General features: G+C 43.9%; 1 protein-coding gene across 1 annotated transcript in view; it reads right to left on the minus strand.

Moving 5' to 3' along the window:
• The window catches only part of LOC141126431 (vomeronasal type-2 receptor 26-like), a 79,563-nt gene extending 57,244 nt beyond the window's left edge, over positions 1 to 22,319 (minus strand). The window contains exons 1-2 of the mRNA XM_073612373.1: positions 22,308 to 22,319; positions 21,654 to 21,777 (exon numbers count right to left, since the gene is read on the minus strand). Coding sequence (XP_073468474.1) covers positions 21,654 to 21,777; positions 22,308 to 22,319 — 136 coding nt within the window. The remainder of the gene's footprint in view (positions 1 to 21,653; positions 21,778 to 22,307) is intronic.
• Between the last annotated feature and the right edge of the window lie 128 nt (positions 22,320 to 22,447).

A 22,447-nucleotide genomic window follows, 5' to 3' on the forward strand; every position in this document is an offset into this window, starting at 1 on the left:
TACAGTTAGTGTACTATGTCCTCTGCACAGTGTGCACCTAAAGCTACCTGAAGACAATTGCTGTTGTTCTGATCCTATTAATACCACAGGCAGGCAGCTGCAGTATTTACAGTTAGTATACTGTGTCCTCTGCACAGTGTGCACCTAAAGCTACCTGAAGTAAATTGGTGGTGTTCTTCTGATCCTATTAGCACCACAGGCAGGCAGCTGCAGTATTTACAGTTAGTGTACTGTGTCCTCTGCACAGTGTGCACCTAAAGTTACCTGAAGAAAATTGGTGGTGTTCTACTGATCCTATTATTACCACAGGCAGACAGCTGCAGTATTTAAAGTTAGTTTAGCGCATCCTCTGCACAGTGTGCACCTAAAGCTACCTGAAGCCAATTGCTGTTGTTCTGATCCTATTAATACAACAGGCATGCAGCTGCAGTATTTACAGTTAGTGAAATAATAGTGAGCAATTCCGCGACAAAAAGTGTTAATAAATTAGGATAAATCGGAGCAACTACACCCTAACAAGATGAATAGGATCATCAGTGCATAAGTGGAAAAGGGGAAATAAGGGGAGCGCTGGAGAAGTGTGAAAAATTAATGTGTAAAGGATAAATAATTTTGAATTGAATAGGAATATAAATACACCCAGTGTTGACCAAAAATAATAAATTTTAGTCTATAATAACCAACCTACCTATGTGAATCAAACATAAATGAATAAAATTATTGGAACTAAAACCAATAAAAGATAATGGTGTACAATAATAATTGTACAACAATAGCACAGATAAGTGATACCAGTAATGATAACTCAAAATGAAAAATAAATCAAATATATACAATGAATAATAAAGAGTCCATCAAAGGTGAAAAAATCATTGAAGTGAAATCCTGGTATGAATCTTGATATCAAGGCTTGAACAGCAAAATCCCTTCAGCATCACTGAAAAACACCAATGTGCTCATGGAAACGGGTGTCAGCTTACCAGATGGAGTTGACCAATTTAATTAAACAAAGGTCAAATAGGCTTTAGCAAGATAGCGCTTGCTGCAATGGAGAAAGATGGACCGGACTCTTGTCCTCACATCACAGGGTCTCACGCATGGGATATAAAATAGATGGAGAGGAACCAAACATAGTGTAACACCATTTATTTAAAAATTGATAAAAACAAACATAGCCAAAGGGCTACTCACATACAAGGTGCCATCGCCCGGCACTGTGGCTGGAAAGCGTATCTTTGGTGGGGAAACTGCTCTGCAGAGAAAGTTCCCAGCTGATTGCGGCAGCGGTGTGCGTTTCACCCACAACAGACAGACGAACCACGGAGGCCGGATGTGATATAATTGCATGACCAAGTACCGCCTCGACGTACGTTTCGTTAAACACGTCTTCAGGAAGCGTACTTGGTCACTATGGGGATGGTTTAAATAGTATTGAGATTAGCATAAAGAGAGGGGTTGAATGCTTCACAGCCTCAGTGCCTTTTACAAAACACCATACAACCGTCTCTAGCAACATTTAGAACAACAACAAAGATAAACTTCCGTATTAAATTTGTACAAAAAAAAATATAAATATGAAGTAATCATATATAGTAATACTGATAAAAACTATATTTTAGTAACTATATTTTAAATGGCACATTCCGTCAGCACCAGGCTGTATGAAAAGTGATAGATACAAATAAATGAATATAAAAACCAAAAAATGTAAAAATACTTATATGGTGACATTGTTGAAAGTATAAACAGTCCCCAACAGTTACATAAAGGTATATACCGAAGGACAACATCCAAAGTAGATAACAATTGTAATCCAAAATTGAATCAATACCTCAGAGAAAGGACGGGGGACGTGCAACAAAGATCTAATCATTAGTCAAAAAACAATTGAGATCTAGTTCGATATTTAGACCCTGTGGCTGCACCGTTTGTAAACGGTACAGCCACTGGGTCTCGTTTTGGGAAACGGCCCTCCTAAGATCGGTACCTCTCCAATTGGAGGCAATCTTATCTATACCGTAAAAAGTGAGAAGACGGGGGTCCCTGTTATGGACCATACGGAAATGGCGTGATACGCTGTGATTTAGAAAGCCTTTGGAAATATTAGCTATGTGCTCGTTAATACGAACCCTCAATTTGCGAGTTGTACGCCCGACATATTGGATTGAACATGGGCACTCCAACACATGTGTGACATAACTGGAATTACATGTAATCAGAGGTTTAATGGAAAATTCTTTATGAGTGACCTTAGAATGAAATTTGGAAATCTTTTTTCCTACTCTATTTGTAGTGCGACAGGCTTTGCACCTGGTGCAATAATGAAACCCTGATCCATCCAAAAATGTAGAAGGTTTCTTAGGGGGATCAGGTACGTTAGGAGCTATCATATTCCTTAATCCTGGTGCTCGTCTGTAGATGAATTTAGGTTTTGGAGGGAGTAAATTCTGTAAATCTCTATCCTTGCAAAGTATGGGCCAATATTTTTTGAATATTTTTTCTACACTCTTATATTGACGATGGAAGCCTGATATAAAAGAGATATCCCCTAGGGAGGGAGCTTTTGCTTTAGGGGCTAAAAGAGAGTCCCTACTCATGGCCAAAACTTGATTTTTTTGTTTTGGTAAGATTTTTAAGAGGATAGCCTTTCTCATGAAACCTAGGGGTAAGTATCTCAGATTGTGTATGGTAATCGGTTATATTATCACAATTTCTCCTGATGCGCATATACTGCCCTTTAGGAACTGCTCCTAACCACTATGGATGGTGGCAGCTATTAATTGGTACGAACCCATTGCGATCTGTCGCCTTAAAAAATGTTTTAGGGACTAACCTATTCCCTTGTTTGGTTAGGGTGAGGTCCAAATAGTTTATAGTATCCCAACTAAACTCAGCAGTGAACCTGAGTCCATAGGTATTGTTGTTCAAACCTAAGAGGAAATTTTGGAAGTCGGACAGAGTGCCCTCCCACAAAAGGATGACATCGTCAATATACCTCTTGTAATATTTTAACGACTTACTGGATTGGTGATAAATGGTTTCTTGTTCCCATTTATTGAGCACTATGTTTGCTACACTAGGGGCATACCTTGCCCCCATGGCAACTCCTTTTATTTGGTTGTAAAACTGATGGTGTGCCCAAAAATAGTTGTTCCCCATAGCTAATTCCAGTCCTTCAACCAAAAATTCTATTTGGGGTAATTTAAGTTTAGATTGATCAATAAGAGCTAATTTAACTGCTACCAAGGCATCTTGTTGTTTAATATTAGTATAGAGTGACTCTATATCGATTGTCACTAATAAAGTGTTTGGAGATACTGTAATACCCTGCAAGGATTGGATGAGAGCTCAGCTATCTTTCAAATATGATCGCCCATGGATAACCAATGGCTGTAAGTAAATATCCAAATACTCTCCTACCCGAGAGTAGAGGGACCCGATCCCACTCACCATGGGTCGACCTGGAGGTTTGTCTTTGCATTTGTGTATCTTTGGCAGTATATATAAAACTGGAATGCGTGGGGCCCGAGAAATTAGATAATGGGCTTCTTTTTTATTTAGAATATGTGATTGTAGACCTTTGTTTACCCAACAAAAGAGCTGTGCCATAAATTGTGATGTAGGATCTGATAGCAAGGGTTTATAAGTAGTGGTATCCTGTAATAATCTTTGGATCTCCAGATTGTAGTTCTCTTTACTAAGGATTACTACACCTCCCCCTTTATCCACTGGTCGGACTACTATTTGTTTATTCTGTTCAAGTTTTTTTATGCCCTCACGGATAGACTGATTAGCACTGGATTTTGGGACTTTAAGTGATTTAACTTCTTCTTGAACCATATTTTTGAACACTTCAATATAGTGATGGGTACCTTTTTTGGGATTAAATACCGAATTGTTTTTGAGTCCACTGTGTAAATAAGTAGTCTCACTCCCATTGGGAGGGGAAGAGATATTAGGTTGAGAAGAAAAATCTTTTTTAATATTCAGTTTCCTGATAAATTTTTCAATATCGACAAATAATCCAAACTTGTCAATATTTTTACTAGGTGCAAATTTTAACCCCTGCGATAATACTAGCAGCTCTTCCTCTGAAAGTTCTACTCCCGATAAATTAAAAATCCCTGCATTTAGTTGTCCCGTTTTCTTTTTCTTTCTCCTTCTCCCTCTACTGCCTCTTTTTCTGTGGGTTCTTTGGAATGCTGGGGTGTAGTGGGTGGGATTCTGTAAGGTCCCTTCCATTCCCTCCCCGGTTGATGGTAATTTTGGGGATTATAGTAGGGTCGACCTCGAAAGTTACCCCTATAGTTGCCTCTAGGTGGTGTAGGTTGGTAATAACTAGGTTCTGGATTATGATATTGATAATCATAATCAGACGGTCTGTTAGACAATGGGGCAAACCTATTGTGTGTAGGTACCATCTAAGGTGCTAGATAGGGGTAATTGTTATTGTTCTGTGAGGGATGATTCAAACCCCTCTGAGGGGGGTTGTTTTTTGAGTGAGAGACTGGTTTATTAGAAGTTCTCACTGGAGTGAAAGGAGTCATCCTCTTGTTAAAATTCTTAGCTAATTGGGTAACTGCATTGTGTATCTGTAGATCTCGCTCAACTGGAGGTTCATTAGAATTAGTTGGAATTGAATCAGTCTACCATTTGTATACCTGATTCTGTTCAAAGTCTTTTATATCTCTCTGATATTTTTCAAGTTTTTTCTGTTGGATTTCAGTATCGTATTTAGACAAATGGGTATGCAACTGTTGGGCCCTATCTGTGAACTCCTTAGTTCCTTGGAATGGCTCCATTTTTTCTTTAAGCTCAGAAATTTTGGCTTCTAGGATACGTTCCTTGGCTTGGCGCCTCCTAACCATCATTTGCATGAGCTTTTGCTCCTATTCATCTTGTTAGGGTGTAGCTGCTCCGATTTATCCTAATTTATTAACACTTTTTGGCACGGAATTGCTCACTATTATTTCACTGGTATAGTTCCTTTTTGGAATTCTCTATTCACGCAGCCATGGACGTCTTCAACTTTATGAAGGGACGTCAGATTAATATTGAAGAAATTTTTCAAAAAACACCCAGCCCTAATTTAGACCTTGAAATAGGTTTTAAACAATTACAATCAGATATGGAGAAACAGGTCAGGCTGTGGTGGGACATAGCCTCTTTTGATTTATATATTGAAAAGAATATCACCCCCAGGAGACTACGGTGGGATGTAAATACCAATGATGGAGTTGAGGATCCAACACTTTTAGATGAATGGTTCCAATTTTTCAATGCTTGCGAGCAAAAGCTCATGCAAATACATGATATATCAGCAGTATGCTCAGAATTGTATAAAAACATATTGGCTGAGTATTTAATTGATGATTCAAAATGGTCAAACCCATAATATTCACATGATTACTGTGGCATAGCATCAGATAAAAGGCTCTACGCGTTTCGTGGGTTGTCTCCACTCATCAGGAGCAGCTATACATGAGGGTACCTGTAATAGGTTATAAATTAAATCTCTCCCCAGCACGCCAGCGTGACGTCGGTTTTGGCTTTGTTCTGCTGGGTGAGCCATTCGCCTACCATCCTATCACTGCAGCTTTGTCACTTTGCGTTTTCATACTCACTGTGGCACATCCACTCTTACACCCCCCTCACACGCGGTATCCACAGTTTCAGGTAATTCAATCTCCATAGCTTCCTCCATTGACCCTATGGTGGTTTGCTGTGTTGCAACCCCATTCGGTTCACTCCTGTTCACCTTCCTTCACCACCTTTCTATGCTTCTTCTGGTCCCATTCACACTTTTTTCTCTTTCTTTTTCTGGGTGCCATCCTTCTTTCTTCTTCTACATCCCATCATTCTCCTTCACGGTCACTAATTCTATGTTTATTCTTACTGTTGCAGTAGCCCCTAGGGGCCCTCACTTTCCATTTTGGTTACTCACCAATATCTACTTCTATTGGAGGCACGCGATTTGGCCCTCTTGCTGTTACTTTGCCATCACCCCAGCTCCCGGGGGGGTCATGTTTGTTTCACCCCCCAACGCCTCTCATCTTATTCATTAGTGTCTACATTCCTGTTAAATTATACCCATAGGTAAGAGTGCTAGGACCATAGTTTGTTGCTCCCTCTCTTCCTATTTTTTAATCAATTACCATTGATTATTAATTTAATTTATAACCTATTACAGGTACCCTTATGTATAGCTGCTCCTGATGAGTGGAGACAATCCACGAAATGCGTAGAGCCTTTTATCTGATGCTATGCCACAGTAATCATGTGAATATTATGGGTTTGACCATTTTGAATCATCAATTAAATACTCAGCCAATATGTTTTTATACAATTCTGAGCATACTGCTGATATATCATGTATTTGCATGAGCTTTTGCTCGCAAGCATTGAAAAATTGGAACCATTCATCTAAAAGTGTTGGATCCTCAACTCCATCATTGGTATTTACATCCCACCGTAGTCTCCTGGGGGTGAGATTCTTTTCAATATATAAATCAAAAGAGGCTATGTCCCACCACAGCCTGACCTGTTTCTCCATATCTGATTGTAATTGTTTAAAACCTATTTCAAGGTCTAAATTAGGGCTGGGTGTTTTTTGAAAAATTTCTTCAATATTAATCTGACGTCCCTTCATAAAGTTGAAGACGTCCATGGCTGCATGAATAGAGAATTCCAAAAAGGAACTATACCAGTGAAATAATAGTGAGCAATTCCGTGCCAAAAAGTGTTAATAAATTAGGATAAATCGGAGCAGCTACACCCTAACAAGATGAATAGGAGCAAAAGCTCATGCAAATGATGGTTAGGAGGCGCCAAGCCAAGGAACGTATCCTAGAAGCCAAAATTTCTGAGCTTAAAGAAAAAATGGAGCCATTCCAAGGAACTAAGGAGTTCACAGATAGGGCCCAACAGTTGCATACCCATTTGTCTAAATACGATACTGAAATCCAACAGAAAAAACTTGAAAAATATCAGAGAGATATAAAAGACTTTGAACAGAATCAGGTATACAAATGGTAGACTGATTCAATTCCAACTAATTCTAATGAACCTCCAGTTGAGCGAGATCTACAGATACACAATGCAGTTACCCAATTAGCTAAGAATTTTAACAAGAGGATGACTCCTTACACTCCAGTGAGAACTTCTAATAAACCAGTCTCTCACTCAAAAAACAACCCCCCTCAGAGGGGTTTGAATCATCCCTCACAGAACAATAACAATTACCCCTATCTAGCACCTTAGATGGTACCTACACACAATAGGTTTGCCCCATTGTCTAACAGACCGTCTGATTATGATTATCAATATCATAATCCAGAACCTAGTTATTACCAACCTACACCACCTAGAGGCAACTATAGGGGTAACTTTCGAGGTCGACCCTACTATAATCCCCAAAATTACCATCAACCGGGGAGGGAATGGAAGGGACCTTACAGAATCCCACCCACTACACCCCAGCATTCCAAAGAACCCACAGAAAAAGAGGCAGTAGAGGGAGAAGGAGAAAGAAAAAGAAAACGGGACAACTAAATGCAGGGATTTTTAATTTATCGGGAGTAGAACTTTCAGAGGAAGAGCTGCTAGTATTATCGCAGGGGTTAAAATTTGCACCTAGTAAAAATATTGACAAGTTTGGATTATTTGTCGATATTGAAAAATTTATCAGGAAACTGAATATTAAAAAAGATTTTTCTTCTCAACCTAATATCTCTTCCCCTCCCAATGGGAGTGAGACTACTTATTTACACAGTGGACTCAAAAACAATTCGGTATTTAATCCCAAAAAAGGTACCCATCACTATATTGAAGTGTTCAAAAATATGGTTCAAGAAGAAGTTAAATCACTTAAAGTCCCAAAATCCAGTGCTAATCAGTCTATCCGTGAGGGCATAAAAAAACTTGAACAGAATAAACAAATAGTAGTCCGACCAGTGGATAAAGGGGGAGGTGTAGTAATCCTTAGTAAAGAGAACTACAATCTGGAGATCCAAAGATTATTACAGGATACCACTACTTATAAACCCTTGCTATCAGATCCTACATCACAATTTATGGCACAGCTCTTTTGTTGGGTTCTGAGCATACTGCTGATATATCATGTACCATATGCAATAATGTCTACAATTTTACTATATGATGCATTAGTCATGTGTATCTGGAATTTGTTTTTTCTATGTTGTTTATTCAATCATGCTATTTACTACACTATGCTCAATTGTGCTAATAATAAACATGTGTTTTACCATTTGAATGATTCAACCTACCCAAGTGTTCTGTTTCACACAAAGTCCCATTTTTCCTTATCCCCCCTTTTTTCCCCTCTTTGCTGAAGACAATTGCTGTTGTTCTGATCCTATTAATACCACAGGCAGGCAGCTGCAGTATTTACAGTTAGTGTACTGTGTTCTCTGCACAGTGTGCACCTAAAGCTACCTGAAGAAAATTGGTGGTGTTCTTCTGATCCTATTAGTACCATATTCAGGCAGCTACAGTATTTACAGTTAGTGTACTGCATCCTCTGCACAGTGTGCACCTAAAGCTACCTGAAGCCAATTGCTGTTGTTCTGATCATATTAATACCACAGGCAGGCAGCTACAGTATTTACAGTTAGTGTACTGTGTCCTCTGCACAGTGTGCACCTAAAGCTACCTGAAGACAATTGCTGGTGTTCTCATACTAATAATACTACAGGCAGGCAGTTGATTCTGCTAGCTGCAGTATCAGTATATATACACATCCCAGCTTTGTGCAGCTACATCTCACTGCAGGCCATTAGTATGTCTGGAAGGCCAACAAGGAGAGTTAGACAGTCACAAGCCAATAAAAGAGGGCAAGCAGGCTCTGTGTCTAGAGGCAACAGTGCTGGTCGTGGAGACCGTGCATCCTCATCAGCACATGGCCGTGGGACACGCTTCCCCTTTTTTTCGGCAGCTGGCCGTGTTGAGCCACAACATGCGGAAGACTTGGTAGAGTGGATGACCAAGCCGTCCTCATCCTCCTCATCCTCTCTCACCCTGGCTCAGGGTACTTTGTCTTGCAAAGCAGCTGCCAACGCGGCCTCTTCCCTCGGCTCAATGGCATCAGTCACTCCTTTCCTAGCCCCACCATGTCCTCCTGAGGAGTCCCCCGAACTGTTTGACCACAGTGTTGGGTACATGCTCCAGGAGGATGCCCAGAGTTTTGAAGGCTCCGATGATGGTACCCAGCTAGAGGAAGGCAGTAACATGAGCCCAGAGAGAGGGGCTGCCCAAGAAGGACAGCAATCTGGCAGTCATGTTCCCCCAGCTGCAGCATACTGCCAGCTTTGCTCCAGTGATGAGGAGGGAGGGGATGATGAGGTCACTGACTCCACGTGGGTGCCTAAGAGGAGAGAGGAGGAGGAGGAGGCACATCTCCAATGAGGCAGGATGCCCTCCAGGGGCCAGCTGAAGGGTAGCACACCGACTGCATCACACCGCAGAGCTCCGCATGTGCAGGGCGCTGCTGTCTCTGCCCGTTTTTCCAAAAGTTCTTTGGTGTAAGCCTTTTTTGAGACGAGTGCATCAGATCCCACCGCTGCTATTTGCAACATATGTCTCAAGCATATCTCACGTGGCCAAAACATCACCCGCTTGGGCACCACATGCTTGACCAGACATATGTCGACCTGCCATGCAGTTCGTTGGCAAGCGTACCTAAAAGACCCACACCAAAGAACAAAGCGGACCTCTCCTTGCACCTCATCAGCTGGGATCTCCATCCCCACTATACCTTCAGTCCTCTCTGAAACCTGCACTGAGAGGAATGAAGGTGTAGAATTAGGTGTGTCACAGCCAAGTACTTGCGGGCAATCTGCTATCAGTATACCGACATCAGATTGTACCAGGCAAATTTCCCTGCCCCAGCTGCTGCACCGCCGAAAGTAGTTTCGCTCCCAGCCATCCACATGCCCAACTGTTGAATGCTAGCTTGGCTAAATTGCTAGCACTTCAACTGCTGCCTTTTCAGTTGGTAGACTCTGCCCCCTTCCGTGAGTTTGTGTAATTCAGTGGCAGGTTCCCAAACGCCACTTTTTCTCACGGAAGGCGATTCCAACTCTCTACCGGGATGTGGAAGGCAATGTCTTGGCCTCGCTGGACAGGGCGGTCAGCGGTAAGGTGCATATTACCACTGACTCATGGTCCAGCAGGCATGGACAGGGACGTTACCTATCTTTTACCGCGCATTGGGTGACTCTTCTGGCAGCTGGGAAGGATGCAGGACAGGGTGCAGTAGTTTTGGAGGTTGTTCCGCCACCACGCCTCCAAAATTCTACTAGTGGGGATTCTGCCAAACCTCTCTCCTCCACCCCCTCCTCTTCTTCTTCCTCCATGGCCTCTTCCTGTGCTGATTTGCCCTCGGAACCAGTGTTGTTCTGTAGGCGTTCAGGGGGCTACGCAAACACGCAGGCAAAAAGATGCCCTGCGGTGCTTGAGCTGATGTGCTTGGGGGACAGGAGCCATGCTGGGGCAGAGATTCTGTCAGCTCTGCAGGGGCAGGTTCAGAGGTGGTTGACGCCACGCCAGCTTAAGCTAGGTATGGTGGTTTGCGACAATGGCACCAACCTCCTCTCCACCCTCCGACAGGGACAACTGACCCATGTGCCCTGTTTGGCTCAGGTCCTTAACTTGGTGGTGCAGCGGTTCTTGGGCAGGTACCTGGGCTTAAAGGATGTCTTGAGGCAGGCCAGGAAAGTCTGTGTGCATTTCCGCAGGTCATATAATGCCAGTGCTCGGCTGGCTGACCTTCAAAAGGAATTTAACCTGCCCAAGAACCGCCTAATCTGTGACATGCCCACCAGGTGTAACTCAACGTTGGCCATGCTGCAGTGGCTGCATATGCAGAAGAGGGCCATCAATGAGTACCTATGCAACTATGGCACCAGGACAGGGTCAGGGGACCTTGATGTTTTTCCCCACGCCAGTGGGCCATGATCAGGGATGCATGCAGTGTCCTGTCACCATTTGAGGAGGCCACGAGGATGGTGAGCAGTGACAGTGCATGCATCAGTGACACTGTCCCTTTTGTCCACCTGTTGGAGCACATGCTGCGGGGAATAATTGACATGGCACTTGAGGCAGATTAGAGGGAGGAAGAGGAGGACTTCCTTACCTCTCAAGGCCCCCTTTATCCAGACAGTGTTCCTGCGTGCCCGCCGATCACACAGAAAGAGGACAAGGAGGAGGAGAATTGTGTCAGCATGGAGGTGGAGCCTGGCACTCAGCATCTGCAGCAGTCTTCAAGGGACAGTCATTTACAGTCTGAAGAAACCCATGGACTTGTACGTGGCTGGGAGGAGGTGGCTGCGGATCATGTCGTCCTTAGTGACCCAGAGGACAAACCTACACTGCCTGGCCTCCCTGATCCTGCAAAGCCTGCGGAAGGATCCTCATATTCGTGGTATCAAGGGGAGGGATGATTACTGGCTGGCAACCCTCCTTGATCCACGATACAAGGGTAAGGTTGCGAACCTTATCTTGTCATCGCAGAGGGAGCAGAGGATGAAACATCTTCAGGAGGCCTTGCAGAAAGATTTGTGCAATGCGTTTCCAGAGCCTGGGATGTTACAATTTCCTGGTCTTCCTAGACAACTTGTTGCTGAGGCTTCGGTCAATCACAGAAGGAGCGGTGGAGAAGGTGGCTGTCTAAACGATGCGTTCAGACAATTTTTTTAGTCCGCAGACCCCAAGGTCTGATCGATTCCAGCAACCATCGCTTACGTCTGATTCACATGGTGCAGGATTACCTAGGGGCAAGATCAGACTTGGACACCTTTCCCACCGAAAATCCTCTGAGTTACTCGGTCTTGAGGATGGATCACTGGCCAGAGCTTGCACAGTATGCAATTGAGCTACTGGCCTGTCCTGCATCCAGCGTTCCTTTGAAACGCACATTCAGTGCTGCTGGAGGCTTTGTAACTGATCCCAGGGTGCGCCTGTCCACTGAATCGGTCAATTGGCTGACCTTCATAAAAATGAATCAGTCTTGGATTACCAGCTACCAAGTACCTGATGCTGATGTAACCGATTGATTTTTTTTTTAATGTGAGATCCCTTCAAGACTGCCTATACTGATACTGAATGACTATCCTGTTATGCTGAATGACAATCCTCTTCCTCCTCAATTTTCATGCTGATAGCTTGTAGGAACATATTTGGTTCTGGGCACCGCCATCAGTGGCCAAGGCCCAATTTTTCTGCCCCTGTTTAACAGGGGCATGTAATTACAATTTTTGATGCAATACTTTGCAGCAGGACTCATTCCTGCGCTCCAACTATAGTATCTGTGAGGTGTTGCAGTATTGTGGCACCAGCAGCAGTGCCCAAGGCCCAATTTTTCAGCCCCTGTTTAACAGGGGCATATAATTACAATTTTTGATGCAATACTTTGCAGCAGGGCTCATTCCTGCACTCCAACTATAGCATCTGTGAGGGCTTGCAGTGTTGTGGTACCAGTGCCTAAGGCCCAATTTTTCTGCCCCTGTTTAACAGGGACATGTAATTACAATTCTTGATCTAATATTTCACAGCAGGGCCCATTCCTGTGCCCACCAAGAGTAACTGTGAGGGCTTACAGTGTTGTGGCAACACCACCACCACCAAAGGCCCAATTTTTCTGCCCCTGTTCAACAGGTGCATGTATTTACAATTATTGATATAATAATTCACAGCAGGGCCCGTTCCAGCGCCCACCAAGAGTAACTGTGAGGACTTACAGTGTTGTGGCACCAGCACCACCACCAAAGGCCCAATTTTTCTACCACTGTTCAACAATGGCATGTAATTACAATTCTTTATCTAATATTTCACAGCAGGGCCCGTTCCTGCACCCACCAAGAGTAACTGTGAGGGCTTACAGTGTTGTGGCAATACCAACACCTAAGGCCCCAATTTCTGCAGAGTATATAGGGCAGGTCCCTACTTTCAAACATTGAACTTACAAACGACTCCTACTTGCAAACGGAAGGAGACAACAGGAAGTGAGATGAAAACTACCCCTAGGAAGGGAGATTCTCTCCTGTAAGAGTTAATATGGGAAAAATGTGTCTCCTCTTCACTGATGCTTTATCACCAATCCTTGTTTCACCAAAATACCCAAATTTTCTAAAAACATTTGTCATTGGAAAAGAAAGTGAGGTGAAATCTTCTGAAGAGGTGCACAGACAGCAAAACAAATGTTACAGGGGTGATAACACTTCCCTATGTTTTCCAAAAATCTTAAAAATAGATTATTTGGCTGGAGCTACACTGTACCAGTTCAAAATTACATAGAGATTCTACTTAACAACAAACCTACAGTCCCTGTCTTGTTTGCACCGCCTGTATATATATATCAGAGTTTATAGGGCTTAGGGCTTTCCTTTTTTTAATTTGGGTGCGGGGTTCCCCTTAATATCCATACAAGACCCAAAGGGCCTGGTAATGGACTGGGGGGTACCCATGCCGTTTGTCTCCCTGATTTTCATCCATATTGCCGGGACCCGACATTACATTAAAGCCGCAAGCAGTTTTAAATGACTTTTATTCCTTTAAAAATGTCATTTTGTGCAGGGACTGTTCTAAGCACGGGAAACATTACCCTTTACAGGCATATAAAAGTGAAATATTCCTTTAAATATCGTACCTGTGGGTTTCTATACCCACAGGTACGATATTTAAAGGAATATTTCACTTTTATTTTTTCACTTTAACCACTTCAATACAGGGCTTTTATACACTCTTCCTTCCCAGACCAATTTTTAGCTTTCAGCGCTCTCACACTTTGAATGACAATTACTCAGTCATGCTACACTGTACCCAAACCAAATTTTTATCATTTTTTCTCACAAACATAGCTTTCTTTTGGTGGTATTTAATCACTGCTGTTTTTTTTTTCTTTTTTGTAATATAAGCGAAAAAAGAGAGACATTTTTGAAAAAAAAACACTTTTTTTTAGTTTCTATTGTAAAATTTTGCAAATAAGTAATTTTTCTTCATAAATGTGGGCCAAAATGTATACTGCTACATATCTTTAGTAAAAATAACCCAAATTAGTGTATATTATTTGGTCTCTGTGAAAGTTATAGAGTCTACAAGCTATGGTGCAAATCATTAAAAAATGGTCACATCTGATCACACCTGATGTACTGAAGGCCTATCTCATTTCTTGAGGCCCTAACAAGCCAGGAAAGTACAAATACCCCCCAAATTACCCCTTTTTGGAAAGCAGACATTCCAAGGTATTTAGTAAGAGGCATGGTGAGTTTTTTAAGTTGTAATTTTTTCCCACAATTCTTGGAATTTTTTTTTGCACAAAATTGTCATAATAACAAGTTATTTCTCTCACACAGCACATGCATACTTGCAATGACACCCCGAAATACATTCTGCTACTCCTCCTGAGTATAGTGATACCACATGTGTGAGACTTTTACACAGCCTGGCCACATACAGAGGTCTAACATCCAACTAGCACCGTCAGGCGTTTTACGAGCATAAATTGCACATCTCATTTGATGACAACCTATCACACTTTTGAAGGCCCTGGAGCACCAGGTCAAAGGAAACGCCCACAAAATGACCCCATTTTGGAAAGCTAACACCCCAACGTATAATCTATGAGGCATTATTAGTCTTTTGAATGGTTCATTTTTTTCCCGAAGTTTTTGGAAACTGTGGAAAAAAAATGAAAACACATTTTTTTTTACACAAAGTTGTCCATTCATAAGATATTTCCAACACATAGCATGTACATAGCAAAAATGACACCCCAAAATACATTCTGCTACTCCTCCTGAGTATGGCGATACCAAATGTGTGAGACTTTTACACAGCCTGGCCACATACAGAGGCCCAACATTGAAGTAGCAGCTTCAGGCATTCTAGGAGCATAAATTACACATCTCATTTCTCAACCACCTATTACAATTTTGAAGGCCCTGGAGCACCAGGACAATGGAAATGCCCACAAAACGACCCCAATTTTGGAAAGCTAACACCCCAACGTATAATCTATGAGGCATAATTAGTCTATTGAATGGTTCATTTTTTTTCCAAAGTTTTTGGAAACTGTGGAAAAAAAATGAAAACACATTTTTGTTTACACAAAGTTGTCCATTCATAAGATATTTCCAACACATAGCATGTACATAGCAAAAATGACACCCCAAAATACATTCTGCTACTCCTTCTGAGTATGGCAATACCAAATGTGTGAGACTTTTACACAGCCTGGCCACATACAGAGGCTCAACATTGAAGTAGCAGCTTCAGGCATTCTAGGAGCATAAATTACACATCTCATTTCTCAACCACCTATTACAATTTTGAAGGCCCTGGAGCACCAGGACAATGGAAACGCCCACAAAATGACCCCATTTTGGAAAGCTAACACCCCAACGTATAATCTATGAGGCATAATTAGTCTTTTGAATGGTTCATTTTTTTCCCAAAGTTTTTGGAAACTGTGGAAAAAAAATGAAAACGCATTTTTTTTTACACAAAGTTGTCCATTCATAAGATATTTCCAACACATAGAATGTACATAGCAAAAATGACACCCCAAAATACATTCTGCTACTCCTCCTGAGTATGGCGATACCAAATGTGTGAGACTTTTACACAGCCTGGCCACATACAGAGGCCCAACATTGAAGTAGCAGCTTCAGGCATTCTAGGAGCATAAATTACACATCTCATTTCTCAACCACCTATTACAATTTTGAAGGCCCTGGAGCACCAGGACAATGGAAACGCCCACAAAATGACCCTATTTTGGATTGCTCCTGTTGGTGGAATATGGTCCGGGAAATGGCGCTCATGTAGTCTGCTGACAGAATCGGAGCGAATGCTTTCTGGGGGGGATACTTGCTGATAAATCAGGGCAGTGACAATGTCTTCAATAAACTTTATGAAGGTGGTGGGTGTTTCTGTTGATTTTTGGTAGATTATGAAAGAATTTAAAAGGGCCAAATGAAAAAAGTAAATTGCGACTTTTTTGTACCAGAATAAGGATTTTCTTGTTGAAAGATAGGGCTGCAACAACTGATCGTTTAAATCCACCCCCCCATGTATTTATTGTACTCAGTGATACAGGTAGGCTTGCGAATGGTACCGCGTCTTCTGTGAAGTTCCACCGAGGTGTCATCGTGGATGGTGGCCATGATGTACACATCTTTTCTATCCCTCCACTTCACAGCCAACACTTCTTCGTTCCTCAAGCTTGTTGATTCCCCCCTTTGAATGTTTGTGGTGACAAGACGCTGTGGGAAGCGCTTTCGGTTTTTTCTTGCTGTACCACAGGCCAAAGTTTGTTTGAGATATAGGTGGCGGAGAAGGGGCAAACCAGTATAATAATTGTCCATATAAATATGGTCCCTTTTGGAGGAGTGGGAATGCCAACTCCCAAACAATTTTCCCACTTATTCCCATGTACAAGGGACACTCAGGGGGCTGGAGCTGGGAATCTTTGCCTTCGTACACGCGGAATGAGTGCACATAACCGGTGGCGCTTTCACAAAGCTTGTTAAGCTTCAAGCCGTACCTCGCCCTCTTACTGGGGATATATTGCTTGATTCCCAGCCGGCCTGTGAAATGCACTAGGGATTCGTCCACAGATATGTTTTTTTCAGGGACATAAACTTCGGCAAACTTCTGGGAAAAAAAATTAATTAGGGGGCAAACTTTATATAGTTTGTCAAAGTTTGGGCGATTTCGGGGGGGGGGCACTGTGAGTTGTCACTGAAATGCAAGAAGCGCATTATGATTTCATATCGGGACCTGGACATGGCTGATGAAAAAACTGGCATATGGTGGATGGGTTTGGTCGACCAATACTTATGAATTTCATTTTTTTTTTAAGCCCCATGTTGAGGGTTAGGCCTAAAAACAATTTTAGCTCCACTACTGTTAGGGGTCTCCATTCAAAGGGGCGGGCATAGCTGGAGCTGGGGTTGATTGCAATGAATTGTTGGGCAAAGAGATTAGTTTGGTCCACGATGCCTTGGATCAATTCATTAGGGAAAAATAAATCTAAAAAATCCATTTGTGAAAATCCTGCAGTGTTGACCTGCACACCTGGCTGTGCTGTAAAAGGGGGGATCGTGGCTGACCCTGTGGTAGAAGGCAGCCACAATGGGTTTGCCAAGGAATCTGGAAGATGGGTTTGGGCCCTACTCCTTTGGCGTCCACTTGTGCTGGGCCTTTCCTCCTGGGGTCTAGCAGCGCTTGTACTGGGCCCCTCCTCCTGGGGTCTACAGCCGCTGGCACTGCTGGTAGCTGCTTGGTGTTTAGACCGTCGTCTTTTTGGACGGACTACTTCCTCCTCTGATTCGGATCCTGATGTGCTGCCTTCGGGGGGCTCATATTCCGAATCAGAACCAGAATCTGAACTGAGCGGTGAGAGCTCCCCGTTGCTCTCATCGGTCAGACTCAGTATTTGGTATGCCTCTTCTGGGGTGTACACCTTTCTGGACATAGTGGCTGACTGGCTGTATGTACTCCGGTGGCAGGTGGTGAGGTGGCGAGGTGGCAGGTACTCTGGTGGCAGGTGATGAGGTGGCGGGTACTCTGGTGGCCGGTGGTGAGGTGGCAGGTACTCTGGTGGCAGGTACTCTGGTGGTGAGGTGGCGGGTACTCTGGTGGCAAGTACTCTGGTGGCAGGTAATGAGGTGGCGGGTACTCTTGTGGCAGGTGATGAGGTGGCGGGTACTCTGGTGGCAGGTGATGAGGTGGCGGGTACTCTGGTGGCAGGTGATGAGGTGGCGGGTACTCTGGTGGCAGGTGGTGAGGTGGCGGGTACTCCTGATGGACAGGTACTCTGAGATGACAGGTACTTTTAGATGACAGGTACTCTGAGATGACAGGTACTTTGAGATGACAGGTACTCTGAGATGACAGGTACTTTGAGATGACAGGTACTTTGAGATGACAGGTACTTTGAGATGACAGGTACTCTGAGATGACAGGCACTTTGAGGTGACAGATACTCTGAGGTGACAGGTACTCTGAGGTGACAGCCATGTAATTGGCTACAGTGATCGGGGCTGAGCTGTATCCAGGGGAAAAGCCTCAGCCCCGATCACCGCTCTGCATTCACCGGAACCGCTAGAACACACGCCGCTTCCCAATGCTGCTCTGCATTTACACATCCGCCGTTACCGCCGCTCCGCCGCTTCAATACCCCCATCGGGGAATGGCTGTGTCCTGAGGGACACAACGGTACCCCGATCGCCGCTCTGCGGGCCCCCGGGGGCCCGCAGTAGTGGCGGAAAGCCGAGGCCGTCATATGATGTCCACCCAGGATGGGAGATCCCATCTGTGGACGTCATTTGACTATGGCCGGGTATTGAAGTGGTTAAGCATCATTAAAATCATTAAAATCACTGCTCCCAAAAAAACAGCCGTTTTGAAACTTTTTTTGCATTGATACATGTCCCCTGGGGCAGGACCCGGGTCCCCAAACCTGTTTTAGGACAATAACTTGCATATTAGCCTTTAAAATTAGCACTTTTGATTTCAAACGTTTGAGTCCCATAGACTTTAATGGGGTTCTAAAGTTCACGCGAACTTTCGGTCTGTTTGCAGGTTCTGGTGCGAACCGAACTGGGGGGTGTTTGGCTCATCCCTAGTGGTTACATATCAGGCCTGGGGGTCCCCTTAGTCTGCCTGTAAAGTGGCGCATCTGTACCATGTTTAGAACATGCCGCAGCAATATTGACATTTCTGAAAAAAAAGTAATTTAAACTGGCTGTAATGTATTGCTGCGAGTATGTAGCCTGGTAGGCCAGGAAATGGAGGGGGAGAGCAAGTACACCCCCCTCCTGAACCATACCAGGCCACATGCCCTCAACATGGGGGGAGGGTGGGTGATTTGGGGCAAGGGGGGCTTTAACTCTTCTGGGAATGCTGTCCACAAGGTTTAGGGGTGTGTCTATGGGAATGTTTGACCATTCTTCCAGAAGCGCATTTGTGAGGTCAGGCACTGATGTTGGACGAGAAGGTCTGGCTCGCAGTCTCCGTTCCAATGCATCCCAAAGGTGTTCTATTGGGTTGAAGTCAAGACTCTGTGCAGGCCAGTCAAGTTCCTCCACTCCAAACTCGCTCATCCATGTCTTTATGGACCTTTATGTCTTGATTTTCTGACGCCTTAAGAGTTCCCTTCACTGGAACTAAGGGGCCAAGCCCAACCCCTGAAAAACACACCATAATCCCCCTTCACCAAATGATTTGGACCAGTGCACAAAACAAGGTCCATAAAGACCTAGACACACTCCTAAACCTTGTGGACAGCCTTCCCAGAAGAGTTGAAGCTGTTATAGCTGCAAAGGGTGGGCCAACTCAATATTGAACCCTACAGGCTAAGACTGGGATGTCATTAAAGTTCATGTGCGTGTAATGGCAGGTGTCCCAATACTTTTGGTAATATAGTGTATATCACTGGGAGGTTTCAACATCCCTATGAACTGTCACTATCAAAGATTTGGATATTATGGACTACTTTGTTATTTAAATATTTAGAAATATATACTTTTTGTTAGAGTTTGCACTTTATTACACATTTTGCGGTTTATATGTTTGAGTGCCGCACTTTTTATTTATTTATTGTGGAGATGCTACCCCCGTGTCACAGGTGCATATGAGCAGTGTATGCCTGATTTTGGTAGGTTTGATAATTGCACACCTGTGAGCTGGCTTCAAAATCATCCCAAGAATAGAGGTCAGGGCTCATCCTTAGAGACAGCTCCGCCTGGCAGACAGAAGTTCTGGCCTAGGAGCCAGGAGGGAGCCAGGAGGGAGCCAGTGCAGCACGAAGCTGCAAGCACAGAGGTGCTGAACGTCTGGTCTGGGGAAGACAGACCAAGGCCTGAGCAGGAGTGCTGTGTTTTTAGCCAGGAAGGCTGAATGTTCTGATGTTTTATTTTTGAACTTTGTTTCTTTTCAATAAAAATGGGCTGCCATGCCCTTGAAAATGCAGTCGGGACTGACACGATTTCTTCAACTCGGACGCAACACTAGAGCTTAATCACCCCGGATTGTCACAGTTGGTGGAGAATGCGGGCACGGATGGCGCTGGTCCAGATCCTTGCATGCCGGAAACTGTGAGCGTCAGAGACTGTGTATTGCTGTTTCCGTGTGAAGCAAAGTGATGGGTGCTGTGTCTCGGCTAAAAGGAGAAAGTACGCCAAAAAAAGATTCTGAAGGAACTGTGCATCTGTTGCTGCAAAGATGCATATTATTGCCCGGAGCAACAAAGGCAAGGTCGGTCGTGAGACCTATGGTGGGTGGTGGAATGATCCTGATGAGAGTCCTGGCTGGTGGGCTGAAGAGGAACTGTTACAGCCAGTTGGACAGGGCTGGAGAAGCTCTGCAGGGAGAGGGCGGTCTCCCTGCAGAGAGAGAGCCAGGAGAGAGCCAGGAGGGAGCCAGGAGGGAAGCCAGGAGGGAGCCAGGAGGGAAGCCAGGAGGGAGCCATGAGAGAGCCAGGAGGGAGCCAGTGCAGCACGAAGCTGCAAGCACAGAGGTGCTGAGCATCAGGTCTGGGAAAGACAGACCAAGGCCCAAGGTGTAATGCCGCGTACAGACAATCGGACATTCCGACAACAAAATCCTGGATTTATTTCCGACGGATGTTGGCTTAAGCTTGTCTTGCATACACACAGTCGCACAAATGTTGATGGAAATTCCAATCGCCAGGAACGCGGTGACGTACAACACGTACAACGAGCTGAGAAAAATTAAGTAAGCAAAGTGCGGCTCTTCTGCTTGATTCCGAGCATTCGTGGAATTTTGTGCATCGGAATTGTGTACACACTATCGGAATTTATGACAACGGATTTTGTTGTCGGAAAATTTGAGATCCAGCTCTCAAATTTTTGTTGTCGGAAATTACAACAACAAATGTCTGATGGAGCCTACACACGGTCGGAGTTTCCGACAACAAGCTCACATCGAACATTTGTTGTCGGAAATTCGGATCGTGTGTACGCAGCATAAGGCCTGAGCAGGAGTGCTGTGTTTCCAGCCAGGAAGGCTGAATGCTGATTGTTCTGAAGTTTATTTTTGAACTTTGTTTCTTTTGAATAAAAATTGGCTGTCATGCCCTTGAAAGGCAGTCAGTTTCTTCAACTCGGACACACCCCCCGGATCGTCACATTATTACATTTTATAGCAAAGTTTTGGGCATTTTTACCTCTAGGACTAGCAGCTGCTTTTTCCATGAAGCACCAGCGTTTTTTTTTTTTACTTTTTATTTTATTTTTGGAGCTCAATGATACCTTTTTAATCATAAATGTGGAACTTTAGAATAAACTTAAATGTTGCTGTGCATTGTGACAGATCAGGAATAGAATAATGCAGATTTGTACTGGCAGAGCTGACACCATTATATTTTTTTCAGTCCACAAACTCCTGTGTGTTGTCAACCCACAATGTGCTTTAGGGACTGAGTGCATTTCTGGCAGGATCAACAGGTATATTTCTGTATTTGCACGGACTTTAAAAGGATACAAAATGAGGAAATGAGCACACATTGCAGAGATGTACTTCCTATGTTTTTTTTCCCGGACATACACTTTACCTACAGAGGTATCTTCTGCCCAGTCCAACAATAACTTACTAACAAATACAAACTCCACCTGAAATGTTGGAGATCTCTCCTTCTGGACATGAGACACACTCATAGCAGCATTCATGAATTGAAGATCCAAACTTTTTTCTGTTACCAGGTATACAGGGATCCGAGCATCGAGATACCGGAATCTGAAATCAGATATTTTTATTATTATTTTGTAAAGGTGCATCATATCTCATAAGGCTATGCAATTTAAGTGTTACAAGTAGAAATGAGGTTTGGGTTTGCCTCTACCCAGGGCCAGATTAAGAGCATCATGGGCCTGATGCTGAGGATTTTGGTGGCCTTTTTTCTGGTGGGCCATGGATTATGAAGCCCCTTGCCCTGTATGCTACATTAACATTTTCTCTACAGCACTGACTTCCTTAACTACCACTTGTGCCTAGGCTCTCCTTCCCTCACCACTCACTGCGCCTGGAACCTCTTTCCTCACTATCTACAGTGTCTGCAGACCCCTTCCCTTACCACCCACCACACCTGGGCCCCTTTCTCTTACCACCTACTGTGCATGTAGCCCCCCTTGCTTTACCACCCACTGCACCTGCAGCTCTCTTCATTCACCACCAACCATGTCTGGGCTCCTCACCTTCCCTCACCACCTACCGTGCCTGCAGCTCCCCTTTATTTATCACCCACCAAGCCTGCATTCCACCCTTACCTCATCTACCATGTCTGCACCTTTCTTCCTTTACCACCCACCAAGCCTGCAGCACCCCTCAACACTGTACTGCACTTCACACTCCACCCCTCCTTTTTTTTATCACTACAGCAGTTTTTCACACATTCACATTAAAGTCT

Source organism: Aquarana catesbeiana, linkage group LG02 (genome assembly GCF_042186555.1).
Source record: "Aquarana catesbeiana isolate 2022-GZ linkage group LG02, ASM4218655v1, whole genome shotgun sequence".
Lineage (NCBI taxonomy): Eukaryota > Metazoa > Chordata > Amphibia > Anura > Ranidae > Aquarana > Aquarana catesbeiana.